This window comes from Cimex lectularius, unplaced genomic scaffold, assembly GCF_000648675.2.
Source record: "Cimex lectularius strain Harlan isolate CLEC.00 unplaced genomic scaffold, Clec_2.1 scaffold144, whole genome shotgun sequence".
In the NCBI taxonomy this organism is placed as follows: Eukaryota; Metazoa; Arthropoda; class Insecta; order Hemiptera; family Cimicidae; genus Cimex; species Cimex lectularius.
Window position 1 is genome coordinate 470907 of NW_019392700.1, and position 20889 is coordinate 491795.

The window sequence follows — 20889 nt, forward strand, 5'->3', positions numbered from 1 at the left end:
TACTTCTCGGCAGTGGCGTATTGAGCCGAAGGTCGTGGGTTCGAATCCCGCTTGTAACTTTTTCATTTCAGCCAAGCCCTTACATAAAACATTAATTAATTGAAAGAAATAATTTGGTCAATCATGCCACTAAATATAATGGATTATTATTATTATTTGTAATATACTGTAATATCCAAAGAAAACGTTTCACCGTTGAGAAAACGTTGTCGTCATGGAAACGAGGCCGGGCTTTGAAGGTTCCGCCGACGATGCCGTCCGGTGCATCCTTGTCCCAGGCCGCGAGTCGTGATGGCCGCCGACCGTTGAGGCGACTTATCGGTGCGAACCTCCTCTCGTTCTCCCAGGAGCCGCGAGCCGTAGGAAAACAAAGGCGGACGATGCTTTCCCTGGGGCCCAGACCGGCCGCCCGCTGACCCTTCCGCCCCCGGCAAATGCTCAACAAAACTCGACCAAATGCTTAAGGAGTTGCAAATGGGTCTCCGCGCTTGTTATATGCTAGCATCGCGCGTGTGGACGTGTATTTGTTTTCTGCTCAGGAAACAGGTTAGGGCTGTAAGTATTTAACAATTTTTATTTAAAGATTTTAAGCCAATTTAATAAGCACGTCCTATTATCCTCTTTTCATCAATCACGATTATGTACAAACATTCCATCTCCCTTACATCCATCCATTTAATGCAAATATACAACAAAAATATATAAATAAAAACAAAACACTTGATACTCATTATTATTAATAATTTATGTGGGTAGTTGCGAAATCACTCTTGAAATTTTGATTTACAAACGTCTTTCAAGAAGTATATTTTCATACTGAGCATGCACAAAACAGAACAATTTATTTTACAATGCCTCCATACTACATAAACAAATTCCATTGTTGATTACTCATGAATTCATTTTGGTTTCATACTGCACCCTTCTGGAGTTATTTTATCTTTTGATCCAAACTTACTTAGGTAATTGTTCCATGAATTATATAATTTTCACCTGTTGCAGTGATGAAATTTTCTCTACATGTAGGTTCCAAAATAACTTCAGTGTTCTTCAATCTGATGGCAAATTTATCAGTCTTTTCTGTTTATTTGCTGAATGGACACTTCCTGTGTTTTTTCACGTCAATCCTTTTCAGATGTCTTTTAAGTTCATTGGTTCTGTAGTGCACTATTAAAAAACCTTATCTCTTAGAACAGTTTCTTCCTACATCCTAACATCTCATATTAACAAAAAATGCAGTTTCTTTAGCATTATTTTCCTTGATACAATTAAAAAAAAAAACAAAAAAAACTTGAAGTTCACTACCTGCAATGGTACCGCATTATACCAGCAAAACATTATAAAAAAATCTGTATTTAAGGTATTGGTTGAGATAAAAAAGGCAGTGCCACAAGTGGGATTCGAACCCACGACCTTCGGCTAAATACGCCGCTGCTCTACCACTTGAGCTATCGCGACTTCGATCCACTCGGACACCAACTTCCCATCGCAACCTCACCTTTTGAATTTTCCCTCCTTTTTGCCATTTTTATCTCAACCAATACCTTAAATACAGATTAATTAATTGAAAGATATACAGGATGTGCTGTGGGCTCTCTTTTTTTGTTTTTCACTAAGTGATAAGAGAATATTCAACATATAGTTACTTTTTGTGTAGGGGAAGGGTCTAGGAGTAAATGTGATTAACAATTAATTAGATAGATAAATCCTGTCATTGATTTTCAGTCAAACGAGCAAGCTTTTCATGGGGTCCAATAGCTTAATGAGATTCAATCCAAAATTCATCAATAAACCAGAGAGATATAGTCTTCAACATGTGTTGTAACACTATTCTGTCTTAAAGGCAAAAATAAACAACACAATTTTCAACCAACGTAGGCAAGTTAGCCAAATCTGGAATGAGTTTATCAATAAAAGGACTTAACCTAAATGAAGCTTGCCAATATTATCTTCCATGTCATCGTCAGCGCACTTCTGGGTTCTCTTCTGGACCTCTCTGGATCCTAGGCAGTCGACTTTATTTGACTGGTCACATTGCAACTCCAACTCTGGCACGCTGAATCCTCTTGAGTCCCAGAAAGAGTGTGACTGCTTACTCAACTCCCCGAGTTGACAGTAATTGTTTGTAACCTTTGTTTTCCAAATCAACCTCTTTTATAAGTTTTTCAATTAGAATAGGGAATAAAAGCAAAATCAAAAGTCTGTTGGGCCGAGTGGAATCGGGAGAGAAAAAAAAATTATTCTAAGATGGACATCGGCTTACAAAATTAATGATGTAAGATGTATTTCTGTACATTAGAACCCTTTTTAGCCGAATTAAGGAGGCTGATCTGTTTCAGATAATTTTATTTTTCGGGTAAACCATGGAGGCTGCAGACATGCGGTAAAAGTTGTAAAAAAAATAATTTCCACTTAAAACCATGTAGACATATATGTATACGAATTGTATGTATACGAACTGGAGCCAAAATGTCAATCAGAGAAAACGAGCTTTATTAATTGTTTTCATGATGAGATTGCTTGTGGTTTGGCACTTTACAACTTTTTGAGTTTAGGTTTACATTTTACCCACTGTTGATATCCCAACACCATAAATAGTGACTAAAACTTGCAATAACACAACATTCTCATGTACCATTTTTTACTGAAATTGTTTTGGTTAAGCCAAGTTGGTTAAAAAGGTTTTTACTGTATACCTATACAGTATGTATACCTACAGTATGTATACCTACAGTGCACCAGTGAGTTCATAAAAAAAATTGATTAGTATGCCTGGTTTCAGTGGTTGAATCTCTTCTATGGTTATGTTCTATGTCCCAAAACACTTCCTCCTATGGCAAATGTAGAGACACAGTTTGTTAATAGGTGTGTTAGTGTCTCCTTTGCTTCTTTCCAGAATCTGTAAGTACTTTTATTGGGTTATACCAATCTTCTTCAAATGCCCATTTAGTCCTGTTAAGAATCCTGTTATGATTCAAAGTTTTTCCTTCTTCTTTTGATGCATTTTGGGGTTTCTTTCCTTCCAAAACTTGATAGAACGCTCTTGGTTTGATTATATCCATTGAATGAATTCGATTGTTTCCTCATTTTATTTTGTCCTTTTGTCTAAGGTACTTTCTTATCGTGTGAATCCCTAGGCCACATAAAATAAAATAAGTAATCACGGTTATACAAAATGTAAATATAAGCAGTACGCATTCTGAGTATGCCAATTTTTACTTTCGGTATTAAACTTCTACACCCTATAAGTGTAAAACAGTAATCCTGCTAATCTGCAATACAACTCTGCAATGTTCTCTCCCTGGAACTGCACAATTTTCACTTTTGACCTCAGTCTGCACTCCTAACATGTAATGCAAACTGTATAAGTTAGGGTGTTTAGTGACATTTTTGTTCTCCAAAAGCTGTTCTGTATGTACTTTCAGAACACCTGTTAGATGTAATTTGTCTATGAGGTTTATAAGGTTGCGCTTTCCTCGGATTTATGGTTGTACTTATTCTATGGTCTGTGAACATTTCTTCACATTGAGTAAATTTGTTAAATTGTCTTCTTAACAGAATCGGCAGAATCAGCCCATCTCGTGTTTGTTGGCATCGATCAACTTATGCTCATTGAATCTGCAGTGCTCTGTCAAGGTATATGTTAACTCTTGTTTCTTCCTCTAAACATAGTGACATGTACTAACACATGTAAACCTCGAAAGTAGATTCTTGACTTTGTACACTGAGAAATTTACAATGTGCAATACTTCTAATCTTCAGTTTAAAAAATTAAACCGATAGTGCGTATTTATGCTAAGAAAGTAGAAGTTTTGGGTTTATTAGTAATATAAAAGGTATGTCACTTTATTTTATTCCTAAAAGATTCATTTTAATATCCAGAGTACACTCATTTGTTTATTTCCTTCTCTAAGAATTTAGTTAAAATGTATGTAATGTTCATTTTATATTAGCCCATTATATCTAGGGTTGTTTGTGGGGAAAAAAAAAAAAAGAAGGACAATTTCACCAACCATTCCAACATTTTTTAATAATTATTTTTACACAGAAAGTGTAAACAATTAATGCTTTGCTATCATTACATGCACATTTGCTGCCTTATCATTTTCTCATTTTTGACATTTTGTTCTTTTTTGCTATCAAAAAATGATAAAACAGTCAATAAATTTTGATAAAAGTAATTATCTATAATAATAAGTAAAATGTTGACAGAATAGTATGAAACTTTAAAGTTCAGTTTTGTGAATTAATGTTCTCAAATATTCTGCCTATTTCAAATATTTTTCTTCCTAGTTTAACCGAATGGAAAAAATTTGTACATGATAATTTTTGTATTTACCCTTGCCAATTCCAGTATCTACTATCCCATTCCCTTATTCATCAAGGACAAGATCAGACATAAACATTTGTTTTTCTCTGATAAGAAGAATCACAATTTAGATACAAATATTCTATCAGATAACTAAACATTTCTTCACGGTTCTGAACGAATATTTGTGTAAACTGACACCCAATGAGAATGTGCTCTGTTCTGTTTTGGTGGTTTGAGTCACACAATCATCATACATTTGAGTAATCACAACATTAAAATGTCCTTTTGACATGCAACATAATAGATTTTGTACTTAAAATATTCTTCAATGATAAATTTACAATTACATATATTAGGAATTAAACTTATAGTAAATAAAACATTTCCTGTTTTCATAAGCCCAGTTTAAAAAGGTAATGTGAATCAATATCAGTAAATTTGGTTTGGTTTTTAGAAAAGAAAATGAAAAACTTAATTGCATTGAATTTATTCCTTAAATGCCAAGCTGAATAGAAATCAAATTATAAATTATTCATTAAAAATATATCTACTATAAATATAAATAAAAAATATATCTGCTAAAGACGGTGTTGGGTATTTATTTACGATATTATATAGGTGTTGTTTCATTGTTAATGCTGATAGCTTATTTTTACATTAAATAATGTTAGACATTACTTTATCAGTTTGTAACCACTGGCTTTAAATGAACAATCTAAACTTTTTTGTTTGGTACATTTAATGACTAAGTATAATGACAGTGACAGTTTGTATTTCATTGATCTTGCAATCTCCGATCTAAAAAGTTGAACCTAACTAGTATAATAGGAGATTTTTTAATATTTGCCAATCCATAACAGACAGATAATTTTGTTTTAAATAAACAGAAAGTCAACTTAATATTGTCTTTTCTGTTATTCAGATAATCCCAAATTTGCTAAATGAGTGGAAACTCAAGGTAAACATTTTTTTTTTCTTTTTACTTGTTCTAACCAAAATGAAAATTCAGTTTCCTAGTGTGAGCTTGAGTTTTGTTTTTGTTCTAACAATAAACCTACTTTACTGTGTTCGCTGCCAAATAAAGGCCTTGCCAGATATCTTGCCCAACGTGCACGACCTTCACTAATATTTTAATATTTATCCTTTCGTTTCATGTCTTTTAGTGTGACTTTTTAAATATATTTTTTTTAATAGATTAACTACATTTTGTAAACAATCTGTATTTGTTCAACCAAATATATTTACAAATTGCATGGGGGATCGTTTTCTTAATCTTAATCAAGGGTTTTCTTTGTTCAGACTGATTCAAGGCAATTTTGTAGTTTTATTTTTTGGGTTAATAGTATTAATCTCCTATAATAAGCTACTGTTTGAAATTAATATTATTCATATTTTATGTCTGAAGGGTTGGACATTTCCCATGTCCATTGGATTGTTTATTTCCAATCCACAAGTACAAACATTAAAAGAAATATACAGATTACTAGCTATTAGGTTAATCTGCTTCAAATTTCATTACATTAAAAAAAATTGTTTAAAGTGGTTGAGATTTTTAGGTATAATAAAATCACTTGTCTTGTTTTTTAATAGTACATACATTATCTTTTAACAGTTAAAATTTCTTGAAATTCTGACATTTTTATAATTTTTTGTTCATTCATCCAATTTCTATTGGGATGTACCAACTGATCGTGTTTTCCAAAAGGAAAATTCCAACGCCAACTTTATTTACTTTGTATAAAAATTTAATAAGATAGAAATATATAAATAATAAAAAAAAAAAATCGAAGCATCTTATCTTGAAGAATCCTCTAGATTATGTAATTATTTGATTGCACAGTGCATCAAAACATACCAGGGATGAAAGTACTACAGATACATTAGTGAATTTTAGGTTACGGCAAAAAAAATTCTCATTTTGTTTATTTGCGACTGAAAAGTTCCTTTTAGTTAAAGACCAAAACTAAAAATACAAAACCACCTATGAAATTATTCAGTGGCCAGGAAGGAAAGAAAAAAATCATTATCTTGTGACATTTGCTTTTGCACATATTGACTTTTCAAGATCCTGGTCTGTGACCTATCCAGTATGGCATTATTTGCCCTATATCATAAAATTAACTTTTATTAAAAACAATATTACTTCATTTATTTGATGATTTCTTGGATTCTTGAGTGAGTCTTCTAGAAAAGTAAAATATAAAGATTAAAATACATATGTACATGCATATATTTAAAAAAAAATTGTTTTTAGGTAGTGCAGCATCAACCTGTAAAATACGAACTATTCCCGTTATCACCTCTTTCAAGGCATAGACTAAGTAAGTGTAGTTTTATTTAAATTTTTAAATATATTGCTTTGAATATCTTTCATTTGTTTTTAAATCGGCCAAACTCGACAGTTCAATAGATTGTGTTTTTTTAGTTAACATGGGTTGAGAAGCTTTTTAAAAAAATCTTTTTACAGAAAGTCTTATGTGTATTGATTAAGTTTTTGAATAATTGTATCTTCTTTAACCAAGTAATACTATTAATGGTATCACTTCTCTCCAAAAATTGCTTACAAAATTATAGATTTATTGCACAGGCTAAAATGAATATTAGCATTATTATGAAACATGCATCATTATTAGTTTAATCACCACTAACTTAAAATTTCTCTAAAATGTATTTTTAAATTAAACTTTTAAAACCAAAAAAAGTAAAATAAAAGAAAGACATTTAAAATATATTTTGTAATAATTTATCATAATAGATCCAACGACTGCTATTTTGATAGATATTCATCAGATTGTTCACATATGAAATTTTACAGAGAAAGTATAGACCTCAGTAATGTTGTACGTTATTAAAATTCAAATTGTTACTTATTTTGTAGAAATTAATTTTTAATTTTGTTTTAGGTATTGTAAAAAGAAAGGTGTTGGTACTCGATCTTGATGAGACACTGATACACTCACACCATGACTCAAATTCGCGACAGCTCATCAAGCCAGGGACGCCACATGATTTCGTACTCAAAGTTGTAATTGAGAGGAACCCGGTTCGGTTCCTTGTTCACAAGAGGCCGCATGTGGATTTCTTTTTAGACATTGTAAGCTACTCTCACAATAAAATACGAACTGACGTATTAAAAAATCTGCCCAATAGTTGGCATTCATTATGACAAACGGATTTTAGTAAAAATTATACTTAATCAGGTGTCACAATGGTATGAGCTTGTTGTTTTCACTGCATCGATGGAGATATATGGAGCGGGCGTTGCCGACAAACTCGACAACAACCGAGGCATCCTGAAAAGGAGGTTTTACAGACAGCACTGTACACCCGACCTGGGCACTTATACCAAAGACTTGACAGCGGTCACTACTGATCTCACCAGTATATTTATACTGGACAACTCCCCTGGTGCTTACAGGTCATATCCTGGTAAGTATCCATTATCCATATTTAAATTTTAAACAAGTACATAAAACTACATTTTAGCTGATATTTATTAATACTTTTTGTTATTACAGACAATGCCATACCAATTAAATCGTGGTTTTCTGATCCCATGGATACAGCACTACTTAATCTGCTACCTGTGCTGGATGCACTTCGATTCACACAAGATGTTAGATCAGTCTTGAGTAGAAATCTCCATCTTCATAAAATTTGGTAGCATTTTGATGTAAGTAGGTTTTATTTTAATAAAAAGACATGTTGGGTAAAAAATAAAATGGTTATTCAGTATATTGTTAGAGAACTTGGACTGTACTACTTTAGACAAAATATTTATTCAGTATAGTCAGGAAATATTGCAATTTTATAGTTTTTCATACTGAATTTTATTTATGTTTGAATGTAACATTTGGCCCAGTACTTTTAAAAAGTATTGAACACCACACTCACTCCATCATTTATCATTTCTATTTGGCCCAGTATGTCTCATTTTTAACTATAATAACTCTGAAACGTTGATTAACATTAATTTTAATTTTTAGGGTGATTTACTTTTTTATTGTCTAAGAAGAGTTGACATATTTATTTCAGACCAAGAAAGCAATCTCGTCCATTACAGTGGAAGAGGTGGGAAGGTTTTGAGAACTCCGTTTCTTCTTTCATTCGTTTTAGCCTCACTGCCCACGTTTTTACATCATCAAGTGCCTGATTTTAGGCCTCGTCTAAGGGTAAAGAATGAAGGGAGGAGCGCCATTGCTTCATACTGCGTGAATGTATCTGTGCATGTATAACTAGACACCTTATTTTAAAATATCCAAGTGTAAATACGTACTTGCCGTAAAACGGTAAATGTAAATTTAACTTTAAGTCGAAGTAAATCGAAGCATGCACATGTGCATTGCACATTCACAGTGAATGCACAATTATTATTAAGCCGATACTTAGATAACACCAAAGTTAGTGTCAGAGTCCTCAAAACTTTGTCGGATGCGAATCATTGTAAATTTCACACTTTCTCCAATGTACATCAATTGTATTATATAGATTTAGATAAATTAATTATAAATTTTTAGATGTTTTGATTAGTAATTCGTCACATTAGGGACCGATCTTTAAAAACATCTCTTTGTAATCATTGTACATTATTCGTACACCAACCTGATTGTTCTGTATTTCAACATTTAATTTTTAAACGTTTTAGTTTTTTTTAGTATTCAGCCAATTTTCCTTGAGGGCTTCCTGACTGAAAGAGCCTAATTTAGTTTTTTCTTTTTTTCTCCTAATAATTGTATATTAAGTCGCTAATTAAATGTAAAAATATAAAAGCGACATAAATCTATGTATATTAAATCTATATTTATTTAATTTTGGGAGTTCCTTGCCCTCTTTGTTAAGTGCATAAGCCCTTTTTTTGTTTTTAGTTTTTAAATTTATTTTAAAAAAATTGAATTGTAATATTGTTGATGTTGAAATGTCCATTTGTTGATTCTTGGATTGTTAATCAGTGTAATATTCAAATTAACTGAATTGTAGAAATTAATGGATGTAAAATTCGGGAGTAAAAAATTTTTTTTTTTTCTATTATTTGTCAAACGTGATTTTTCGAGACAGATAGTTTTTAAAGAAATGCCCCGACCATTCAAATAAATAATTATAAATAAACTTTACAAAATAAAGAGTTATCCTGTTTCTATAACACCACATATTTTTATACTTTTCTCAAGACGAGAAAGGACAAATCCTGCAAAGAAATGTAGGGCAAGCCCTCAGATACAACAAAAACATTGTGAAAATATCTTACAAACATGTTATGGTGTATGAAATTTACCTAAAATCATTTAACCCTTTTTTTATTGCGAATTATGTCAAAAGGACTCCCTCCCTTGAGATAATAAAAAGGAAAGCTGTAGGCAAGAAAAACAACAATACCCTTTAGTAATAGGGACTTTGAATGACTACATAGTATAACACAAAACTTATGAGAATGGTTCAATTCAGTCAAAATGCAAAAGTGTAGGAGTTTTAATAAGTTTTAATAATTTATTGTAGTTAACCAATTAAACTGTAATTTTGAAGTAGTTGTTTTTATTTGCCGAAAAATGTTTTCCTTTTTACAATTATAAAGCCAGAAGGAAAAATGCATGATATTGTCAATATCTGTTTATAATACTAAACTGGCTGACCTTTAAGAAATGTGACAGTGTAGAAAAGAAAAATAATATGGATTGAAAGTGGACAAGTCCTTAAACTTCTTACTTATTATTTTATTTGTGAAAAAGCAATTGACTTTGCCAGATAATAAGACTATACGTATAGACGTAAAACTTCTTTGTTTATTTTTTTAAAATATAGATTATAAGGCGATCTCGGTATCTGAAGGTCTAACTTTTTCAGCAATTAAATATAAATTCTTTTTTCCTCTTTGAAAAAATGAATTTATACAGACGTGACAGATGACACATAATATGCAGATTTTACGATGTGTATAACCATTTTTGACAAGAAAATGATTTTAAAATTTGTAAACATTAGTATATTTCAGCTAAAAATACAAAAAATTTATATTTACATAATGTTCTACAAAAGAAATTTGTTAAAATGTTATTTATAATGATGTGCCTTTACACCTTTTAAACTCTGAGAGCGTCTTCTTCATCCTGAAGCTTTTGAATATCAGTTTTGTTCATGAAATAGTAGCTTGGCTGTCTTCCTTTCTGTAAGAGAAAAACAATTGAATTAGACTGATAATGTTTACCATTAAAATATTTAAACTGTTAAGTTATTTACCAAATCTTTAAGAACTCTTTGAGCACCGGCGGCGATCAAGATTCTGCTGAGAGGTTCGACTTTCTCCACACCCATTGCATAATGCAAAGGAGTCCTCGAGAGCTATAACAAATGATAATAGTACATAGTTTTGTTTATTTCAATTTTTGAACTCACGTTGTCTCCGACATGCAGTGTCCCACGGTAACGATTAGCAATGTGTTCCACAATTGGCTCATTCTGAGAAAGTACTGCGACATGAAGGCTACAGCGGCCTTGTTGATTTTTTGCAAGTGCAAGATCTTTTTTATTAGGCGATTCCTCAAAGATAGAATTGACCTGCTTCAGACTTCCAAACCGGATTGCGCGATGCAATTTTTCTCTCCTCTCCTAAAATGTTTTTTTTTTCTTGTTTGTAAAAATATGTGTAAATAGCAATTTTTGTTATCCAAACCTCAAATGAAGTTATTCCTTTAAGAATTTCTATTGTACTCTCAAGTCCTCTCTCAGTGACAACATCCATTATGTTTGCTTCGTCTTCAGCATCAAGAATGTGATCATAGCCTTCTAGTATCAGTTCTTGCAATTTGCCATCTTCGCCTAAAATTTGTTGAAAAGTTCTTTATATTATAAAAAAGTTTTAATTTTTTATTTTAAGGTTAGCTTTGTTCTACATTTCATTACCTCTTGCTGCAATCGAAACCACATATTTGTCTATGCTCTGGACATTATCTTGAATTTCAAGCTGTTCTGCAATGTCTCTTGCTGTTCTGTATAAACCATCCCTCAAACCGATGTTGATGTCCATTTCTTGTAGAAGTTGAAATATAGCATTTCTTCCGTGCGACCTAGCTGCAGCAAAGTGGACCATACTCTGTCCATGTTCATCCTTTAAAAAAATAAGGAGGATAATTTTGAAATTAACAAGTCATTATAATTGTAATATTTACCCTGTTAGCTTGCTTAAAAGCTAACTTGGGCTCTGAATCTTTATCATCATTGTCTTCCTCTTCGTCTTCATTATCCTCTGCTTTGTAATCATCCTTATTGTCATCCAATTCACCATTTTGGACATTTAAGTTATTTTCATTTTCTTTCTCATCTTCATCATTTCTTCCTTTTATGCTCCTCACCTCCTTTTATTTTAGATGTTTAATAGAAATAATTAACATTCCACTTAAAAAAACAAACTTACTTCATTATCTGCCTTGTTATAATCAAGAAGGAAATGTGCCAGATGTGAAACGGGATTCCTTGGCCTTATTTGAGCTACCTCAGTCAGCCCTTTAATCAAAGGTTCACCCAATGCTAAAGCAAAAATGAAAGTTCTACACAATTATACAATGAAATTAACCAAACTTGAGACGTACAATTTGCCAGGTATCTTCCTTCTTCTGGGTTAAAGATGGGATATCCTTCTCTCATAAGCTCTGCACCTATTTCAAATAAATAGAATATCATAAAATTAAATTGTGGCTTGGTCTTTTTTCCACTTGATGTTTTTTTATGTTTAAAATTTTGTTTCTGTTATTATTAATATTATTAGCTAATATTTTAAGTTGCACAACTGGGGAAAAATTATATAAAATATTTGTTTGAGTTTATATGGTTACACTTGGTGCGAAAGTTCAGCCTGCTGTATTATCTAGAATTAATATTTATTCTACATTATAAATTTACTTATCAAAATATCCCTATTTTACATTTTTAATTAATTTTGAAACAGTTCTTGCATTAAAAATATAGGTCTTCAAATGTGAACTTGGACCAGTGTGAAAAAAAAATATATATATTACAGCTTGGGACAGTAAGCGAAGATTCCACATGTGTACATTTATTTTCTAATTACAGATAGAAACATGCACGTTTAAAATTCAAATTATAAAATTCAAGTGGGGATTTCTATAAGACTTGAATATTAAGCCTAGACTCACTGAATTATAAGAAAAATACACCGTGAAATATAAAAATGATGAAATGTCTGGTCAGATATCAAACTATTGCAATAATCCATTATATTAATATTTAAAGTCTATCTTTTATAGCTATATTTTAATGACGGGTGACATAAACAGATAAAATGGTTCAATGAGTGGATAATAAAGATTATACAAAAGCTAAATTAATTAATGGCAAGCCCTTAACAATGGGTCTACTGCCAAATTAAAAAGGTCTTGGAATGTAATTATGTTTTAAGAATCTAGAAAATATAAATAAATAATGCTTGCAACATTCGACAAAGAACTGCCATATTTGTTAAGAGATGAAATTGATAATAGATAAAACATTACATTTGCAACATTCACCAAACAATAATATCACAATTAAAATAATAAAAACGAGTAGAATTGTGAAAATATAATGTTAAGCATTGTAATAAACATTTCGGTGGTATAAGACTTCATGGCAGTCACAGACAGGACAAAAACTTATGCAGAATAAATATGTTTTTCTGAAATACTTACGTTGGATCACACAATAACAAGTGAATTAGGATAGAAACGGCAAAATTATGTACATTAAAACTATTTTTATTACTAAAAATACACTTTTAAAAAAATTGAAAAGTTTTAAAAACGTTTAAAAAAAAGTCCTAATAATGTTAATTGTGCAGAAAAGATTAGTATTGTAATACTAATTACAAAACTAAGTAAGTTTTGTAAATATGTATGTTTTATAAGTTTTATTATGTAACATGGATTTTTTAAAAACATTTTTATATTTATAATTTTTTTTAATAACTTTTCCATGTTTTGTTTTTTTAAATAAATTTTTTGTTTTATTTTTACATTAAATTTTTGGTAGTTTCGCAAATTTACACCCATCATCAGCATCTTATTTTCAAAAAATTTAAATATAGTTTCTTTTGAAAGAAATATGACCATTTTGCATCGACAAACCGTATGGCCAAAATGGAAGAAGGTTATGTATTGAATTTTATCTCGGCCATGGGGCTTGTCGATGCAAAATGGTTATATCTTTTAAATAAAAACCATAGAAACGTACAAAAATATTTAATATAAAAATAAAATAAATAGTTTATTAAAAAGAACCACATGGAAAAGTTTTATTACAACCCACAAATTATATGTATTTGTTTTGTGCTTTATCAAGATTCCCTTCATGAAATGTGAGGGTTGAAATACAACATATGTACATTTTTACATGTTACTGCTGAAAGCCTGCCTTCCTCTTTCACTCATGCTTTTTATTTTCTGATGACAATAGAAATTAAATTATCAGCCTGGCTTGAACGTGCACAAGTGTTGTAGTATATAAAATATACAATTTGAAATTTGCCTGATCTTGCCCAAATTTAAATGATAGATGCACACTTTTTTGAATGAAAAAGTAGAGATCGTGCTCTTATATCTTGAAATGAATCAGAGAGGATTCAACAGTTAAAATTTGAGAACATTATTTAATATTTACTGAACTCCGATTATATCTCAGGGGTCAACTCGGGCAAAGCCATGTGGCTTTTCAAGCTTCGCATGACTTTTACTAATGGTTTCGGATAATGACAAAGATAATCTTTGTAAAATCTGAGAGTTCGATCAAAATTTTAATATAAATTTATCACGAATAACGATAGGACTTAGTTACAGATACATTTGTTTTGAATGATACTGATTAATAGTTTTGCAATGCAAGGGAAAGACAGTTGCTATTTAATGGTTGACTTGGAAATCGATTTGAAGTCTATATAAGACCCTCCTCAAAACAGTCAATTGTCGAGTTTTCGTCTATTTTTTTTCGCGAGAAAGTTCTTGATTAAACTCGGTATTTGGACTACGGAAGTTTTTGACGAGAACTTCTCGGCTTCAACGATCATTTTAACGGAGTCTACGAACTTAAAAAAACAGTCGAATTCCGAGTATCCAAGGCAAGCTTTGTTTTTCAGCCTGAACCGTGTAGGGTTGGTGGTCATCTGCAGGTGTAGCCCTTGCTCAACGCAGAGCCGGTTGAGCGACGATTTGCTTTTTGCCAAATTCGGCAGGCTCAGAAGGACGTTGAAGCAGAGAGTGTTGCCGACGAGGCGAGGGTCAGTGGTCAAAAATCCTAAAACCGGGTCTCTAACGGATTCGACTTTTTCGTCTAACGAGCTAATTATGTCGACGGCGGTTATGTACGCACGTCCCGCGTGACCCCTGTGTTCCGGTGTGGTGACGGTGAAAAGTTTAAGGTGTTCTCTTATGTTGATCCATGCGGCTACGTCGCCATACGGGCTGATGAACACGCCTCGACCGTATGGCCAGTTGTCCGAGTTTGGGTCATCTATACCTTCGGCGACGAGAGACTCTTGTTCCAAGTCTTGCAGGACCTCCTTGTTCTCTGCCATCTCGTTCAAACTGTAGTAGGATCCGAAATTTTCACCCGATTCATCGATAAAGCCGCTCTCCTTGTTGCGCCTGTAGTAGCCGGTCATCACAGACGTAAGAGCTACTTCGACTTTTTCGAGGTCGGAAAGTTTGAGATTTTTCGGAAAAGAGACGGGAGACAGGTTCCTGGACATCTCGACGACGAATCCTTTAATTACATTGCCGGTCGGATCGAGGTCTATGGTTTCAAATTGCTCCTTTCGCTCCGACCAAAAGTTCCTCGCTGGCTGTTCACGCAATTCTTCCCCTGGAGATATTTCGTTCAATTCCCTTATGACCGGCATTATTATTCTTTCAAATACTCGGAAGCTCTCGTAATCCGGCACTTCGAGACCGGTGAAAAGCTTGTCTTTCAGTTTTCCCTTTCCCAACGCCAAATCGCGGACGCCCGGCCTGATCACGTCTATCAGGGTGTTGTCCAATCGCGTACATCTGTACTTCAACTCTTCGAAAACGGCCTTCGTGCAGTGCTTCTGCAAAAAGGTCCCCTTCCCTTTTGTCTGGACGAAGTGGAAGGCGGTCTCTAACCGGGCCATCAGCAATTCGTCGTCGATGTCCTGCCGACTGGACACGTTGTCATTTGCAACTGAAAAACACAATCGTAATCGTCCAATGGGGGTTTGTTCTCGTCATATTCAAAAGTGTGCAACTCCCAAAACGCATGCAAGTGGGGATCAGAGAATGAAAGCACATCACACCTAGAGAGAGAGAGAGAGAGAGAGAGAGAGAGAGAGAGAGAGAGAGAGAGAGAGAGAGAGAGAGAGAGAGAGAGAGAGAGAGAGAGAGAGAGAGAGAGAGAAGAAGAAGAAGAAGAAAAACTGTTTATTTACAGAGCTTACGACTTCCTCACCTTTATCGGCGTATCGGTTGAAGTTGAGTCCTGAAGTGTCGACCGGCACCGTTCGGTTCTGATATTCAGCAAGTAGACTCTCCCTCGTCAACTCAGCCCGATTTCTAAGGTAATCCTCCGCTGTTTTTCCAGCCTTATAAATTCACAATGATGTTCAATTATCTTTATTTATTGTAATTTAAAAACAAAATTATAAGACTTGAATTTTTATTAAAGTTTGAAACAGAAAACCAGGCAATTGATCTGTTTAATTTTATTTATGAAGCACTGTAATTGTGGGCTTTCATTGTCTATGAATGATATTTTATTTTTGCGTCATGTAATTATTTATTTTAGGTTTGGCGCCATATATTTAGGTTCTTTGTAATGTATTTTAATGTTCATTATTTAAGAAGATTGAATATTTATTTTTGTTCAGTTGGTACATCCTATTATTAGTATTATTAATTAATTAGTTTTATAAATAATAGGGAGATGGGGATAGGGATAAAAGAGGTGGCTACAAGGCCTTTTGCACCTCGACCTGTACCCCTATTGTGCTTGGATCCCCCCTGTAATAGCAATTGCTGAAATACAGTATTATTCTATCTATCTAGTGGATTCTGCGGAATAACACTGTTCGACATTGATACATCTAATGATAATGGCGGCTTAACTCAAAGATCATGGAGTCGCAAAACTTCCATGACAACGTAAGCATTTGACAACGTATTTGGTGACGCAGCCAAAATGGTGGAAACCACCATCAGCCTCCAATCTTGTCGGCTATCGTGACTTGATCTTTTACGGTCAGAGTACAGCAAACTCAACTCCAATAATTTATTTACCCCACCGTAGACGTTTTAATTGTAAAATCCCACTGTATATCTCTTCAAGCTGAAAATTGTATTTACGTTTAACCAACCACTTACATCATCAGCAAGGGACTTATCAGCCCCGAGTGTGACGAGGAGCGAGTAGAAGTGGCCGTTGTCCGGCAAAGTTGCTGCGTAATGTAACGGCGATCTACCCGCAGAGTCTTGAGCGTGCATCGTCTCAGGGAATCTCCCCGCTAAATAGCGAAGAACCTGAAATTTTGAATTAATAACAGTTTATATCGGTTCGTACATCTTCACTCTTGTGTGCAAGTTACTTTTTGTGCGTTTTATGGTATTGAAATCAAATCAAATATGTTTTATAAAAAAGCAGATATGCTACAAGAGATCAACTCCTATCTTTGCATTCTGATCTTAACAATCGCTTGGTCTCTCATACCGTTCAGGGAATTTTTTTTTAATTTGTACGAAAGTTGTACCTCCAGAGATGCAACAAACGATATATATTGCGTTATACACATATGTAACATCAACAATTCAATTTGCGTGAAGGCCGGAAAAGGTAAATTGCCCAATGAAGACCTAACATAGTAGTTATTAGGTAGGCTGTCGTTATAATTGGCGGATTGACCCGGCGGGACAAGAGGATTAGTATGAATGGTTATGGATTTATGGAATTTTGTGTAACGGGAAAGGATGAGTTCTTTGACAAAAGGAATTTGGAGTCGGTGTGTAGGGTAAGGTTCAATACGCAGAAAAGAGCATTGGGATCTTGCGGAGATCACTTTTTGACTCCAGCCACTGAAATCTTTTGTATTTGGAGCGTTTGGTTGAGCAATTTTTTTAACGAGAAACATGCCTAGATATTTTACTGTCTGCAGTTGGTGTAAGTATGTTGTTATAGTAGAGCGTTGGAAATGTCGCACGCCGGAGGGTAAAGGTTGTGTGAATATACTTAATTTGATTACTTTTTATACTTCTTTTGGTTCATTGATGGGCATCGTTTAGATGGGCCTGGGTGTTGGAAGAAGCTATTTTTGGGCTTTGATGCGAGGAGTGTATCGTCTGCGAATGTAGAAGGAATGTGTTAGCCTTTAGAGGGATAACGGCAGTGCATGTTGTCTGTAGGAGAGAACCTAGGATGCTTCTTTGCGGTCCTTCAGCCCCGACAAGGAAAAAAGAGGAAAGATCTTCACCTTGTTTGACTTGGTAATACCTATCGGACAGGTAGGATCTTAGCATCAGATAATTGGTTGAGGGGAGAAGAGCCTGTAACTTGGAGAGAAGCTTCGGGTGCCAGACTCGATCGAAGTCTTGCGCCACATCAAGAAATACTCCCCTCGCTCAAACTGGACTACACAACTCGATGCTTCTGTTAAATGGTGCTGTGGTATGAACGGAAACTAAATTGGTGGTTTGGTATTATGTTTTGGGACTTTAGGATGGGAGAGGTACGCCTAATGAGAATTTTCTCTAAGTCTTTCCAAAGAAATGAGAGTAAGGAAATAGGTCTGTATAAATTCGTTAGGTGGGAAGATTTATTGGGTTATGGGATCATAGTAATTATTGAATAACGGGCTGTTCTAAAGACTGATTTGAAAAGGTGGCTGGAAGATTTTTTAAGCTTATTTTTTACAAACAGTAAAAATGTACCTTCTTACTGAAGAGTTCGCCTTATACAGGGCGTTGTAATTACTCGTTTTAGACTTAAACTCGGGAGGAAGGAAACAATAAAATACTAAGAAAACCACAAGGAATTTAAATTTAAATTGTCGCCGGACATTGCAAAGAAATGAATAGAAACAGGTTGTAGTGCAAAGAATAGCGATTTTACATGTTTGCAATCGATTGGCTCGCTTTAAGTCCCATCAGTTGTCTGTTGAACATTAAAAGACGAACATCAGAACCGTTTTCCATTTGTTTTTTCAACCAAGAAATATTGAAAGTAAAAACGGTCACATGTAATATGTTATGCTGTTAATATTAATCACATAGCAAATTTTCTTTTAGATGTGTGAAATCGATTCGTATCAAATGAGGACAAGGCACGCCATTGTTTTCACATAAACTTTTCCCTTATTTGCTTCTTTTTTTTTCAACCAATTTCATAATTTTTTAGTCAAAATCGTATTTAAGTTAATAATCTTTTCAAGCAATTTCATAATAGTTAGGTATATCTTTTATTTATTTACAAGTTATTTATTATTTATTTTTTACAAGTTATCTTGCGTAGGAACTTTGATCTTTTGAATGATCAAATTGACGTGGATTTGACAAAATCTGGTCACCCGGGTGATCACGTTGACTACTCGAGCTATGCCATCTACGTTGTGGTAAAACACCCAACAGCAGCCGCAGGGAGTACTTTCGTAAAATTTTCTTTATATTTTTATCATCTGTACTTACTGTAACTTGACAATTTATCGATTTTCTGGATAAACTTTTCTTTCAATAACTGTTTAATCATTCAAAGGTTCCAAATCCCTTCACAAGATGTAAACAACAGTTATGAAATTGGTTGAAAATATTACGATTTTAATTGGAGGAAAAAAAATTGATTTGTTGTTAGTTCGCTTTCCGGTCCGCTTAGTCTCGTGAGTTCCGTCAATACTTACACTCGTTCGTCCGAATAACGCGGCGACGTGAAGCGGCGTCGGCTTGAGTGGGGTGCTGTTGTCCCTGGCGACTGCGAATTTGCGTCTATCCAGAGAAGTCTGCACGCCTCTGAGATCTCCTTCCCTGGCGGCCTTGTGCACCCGTTCGATCTTGGCCTGAAATAAACCCCCAGTCATTTTATCAAACCATCTGCTAATGCCACGACTATCCTGTTTTTGTCCGTTCCCCCTGGCTCCGCCTGTTACGGATAAAAATCGCTCTAAACCTAATCCGCTTAAAACGATTCGTTCAGCTTGCTAAACCAAAGGTCTAATCAGTTTCAAACAGCACGAATCTTAGCTAATTACAATCAAAACATTGGCAGCGAGCAAAAAAGTCATATATCAACAGTACAGACTTGGACCCCACCAAATCCGAATCATTATAGTCCTATTTTATATTGTCAAAGTGTCATTACACCTATATATATATGAAAACAAAAGAATTCAGCAGTTCTGACAGGAAAGTACAAGTAAAAATGATAGATTCGTCCAGAACACTTGAAAAAATATTGTTTGGTTTGTTATAACTAGGGAGCTTATGTGTTTACATATTTTTGTAAAGCCACATATTGACACATTACGAATTATTATTGATATTTTATGACATTTTGAAGCAATTTAAAACATGTTAATGCTGCATATTTTACATGTTTTAGAGTAAATTATTTTTGATACATATTTCCTTCATTTAAGTGTTTTTATCGTTTATTCATTTTGGCATATTTCTACGTTACCATGCGATAAGGAAAATTGGAAAACCCTAAATATGTCACTTATTGAGAGCTAAATCAACTATTAAAAACTAGAAACAGCTGGAGTGCAATTCGGTAACAAAATGAGGAAGATGATGGAAAATATGCTGCTTAAAAATTCTAGATTTAAAGAGCTAAAGAACATCTCTGACACCCTGAAAGGTATGAAGGAAAAACTTCAGAACCAGAAATGGAGTTAAACTCAAATGAGAGTTTAAATTTTAAATTCGCTCCGATAAAATCGGTAGATAAACGCTCCTTTACCTGATGTATATCCATTTCCAAACCTGATCGTCGCCGTTTAAATTTTGAAAATTTAAAATATCTTGTCATTCCCAATAATTTTAAAGAATGAAATGTTTCAATTTTGTTTTGTTTGTTATTTTGAAACTGATCTTTATCATACAAAATTTATTTTGCTTTTGATTTTTAAACTTTTGCTTTTCTTGTTTTTAAACATATTTTATTAAAAATAAGCTCACATTTAGTAAAAAAAAGGCTGATACAAACAAAAAGATGGAGTGGCTATGAGAGGTGTCTTATCAGCTATCTTGGCTGATATTCTGATGACTGATATATGGGATTGGGTTATATCACAGCTTCACTATGATGTGAAATTAATGTTTACGTTCGTTGATAATCTTTTGGCTATTGCCCTTAAGACTCTGGTAGAATCGACATTGGACTTACAACTCACAATACAATTAATTGTATTTACATCAGAAGTGGAGGTTGATGGAAGGATTCCATTATAGAACTACTTATCCAATATCGGGGATATGAATGGACATTTGATAATGGATTGGCACTCAAAGCATTTCTAACAAATTGAATGGTATTTTTATGCATCCTACCATTAATGTTAAGACTGTTTTCATTTATAAAAACTCAAGAAAAAAAAATTCTTTCAT

At 33.5% G+C, this 20889-nt stretch overlaps 2 protein-coding genes across 12 annotated transcripts in view; one reads left to right on the forward strand and one right to left on the reverse strand.

Moving 5' to 3' along the window:
- The first annotated feature begins 212 nt into the window (after window positions 1–212).
- LOC106668454 (CTD nuclear envelope phosphatase 1 homolog) lies at window positions 213–9831 on the forward strand. Of its 8 annotated transcripts, none has more exons than XM_014397242.2 (8): window positions 258–555; window positions 3559–3636; window positions 5235–5270; window positions 6567–6633; window positions 7216–7406; window positions 7513–7741; window positions 7831–7985; window positions 8348–9831. In XM_014397242.2, the coding sequence occupies exons 1-7, from the start codon at window positions 457–459 to the stop codon at window positions 7974–7976; spliced, it is 846 nt and encodes a 281-aa protein (XP_014252728.1). In that variant the 5' UTR covers window positions 258–456; the 3' UTR covers window positions 7977–7985; window positions 8348–9831. The 8 variants fall into 8 exon arrangements, with proteins under 8 accessions (XP_014252732.1, XP_014252728.1, XP_014252726.1 ...); XM_014397240.2 differs by having other exon boundaries at window positions 259–555; window positions 8299–9831; XM_024226099.1 differs by having other exon boundaries at window positions 259–546; window positions 8299–9831.
- A 363-nt stretch (window positions 9832–10194) lies between these two features.
- The window catches only part of LOC106668453, a 58353-nt gene continuing 47658 nt past the window's right edge, over window positions 10195–20889 (reverse strand). For 3 of the 4 annotated variants that reach the window (XM_014397236.2, XM_014397238.2, XM_014397239.1), the window contains 4 exons: window positions 19185–19340; window positions 16666–16821; window positions 15755–15887; window positions 13315–15490 (listed from right to left, as the gene is read on the reverse strand). In XM_014397236.2, coding sequence (XP_014252722.1) covers window positions 14250–15490; window positions 15755–15887; window positions 16666–16821; window positions 19185–19340 — 1686 coding nt within the window. In that variant the 3' untranslated portion in view covers window positions 13315–14249. Of the gene's footprint in view, window positions 10471–10543; window positions 10646–10699; window positions 10913–10976; window positions 11123–11206; window positions 11412–11472; window positions 11659–11717; window positions 11831–11892; window positions 11959–13314; window positions 15491–15754; window positions 15888–16665; window positions 16822–19184; window positions 19341–20889 lie in introns of those variants that run through there. The other variant, XM_014397237.2, reaches the window with a different exon arrangement.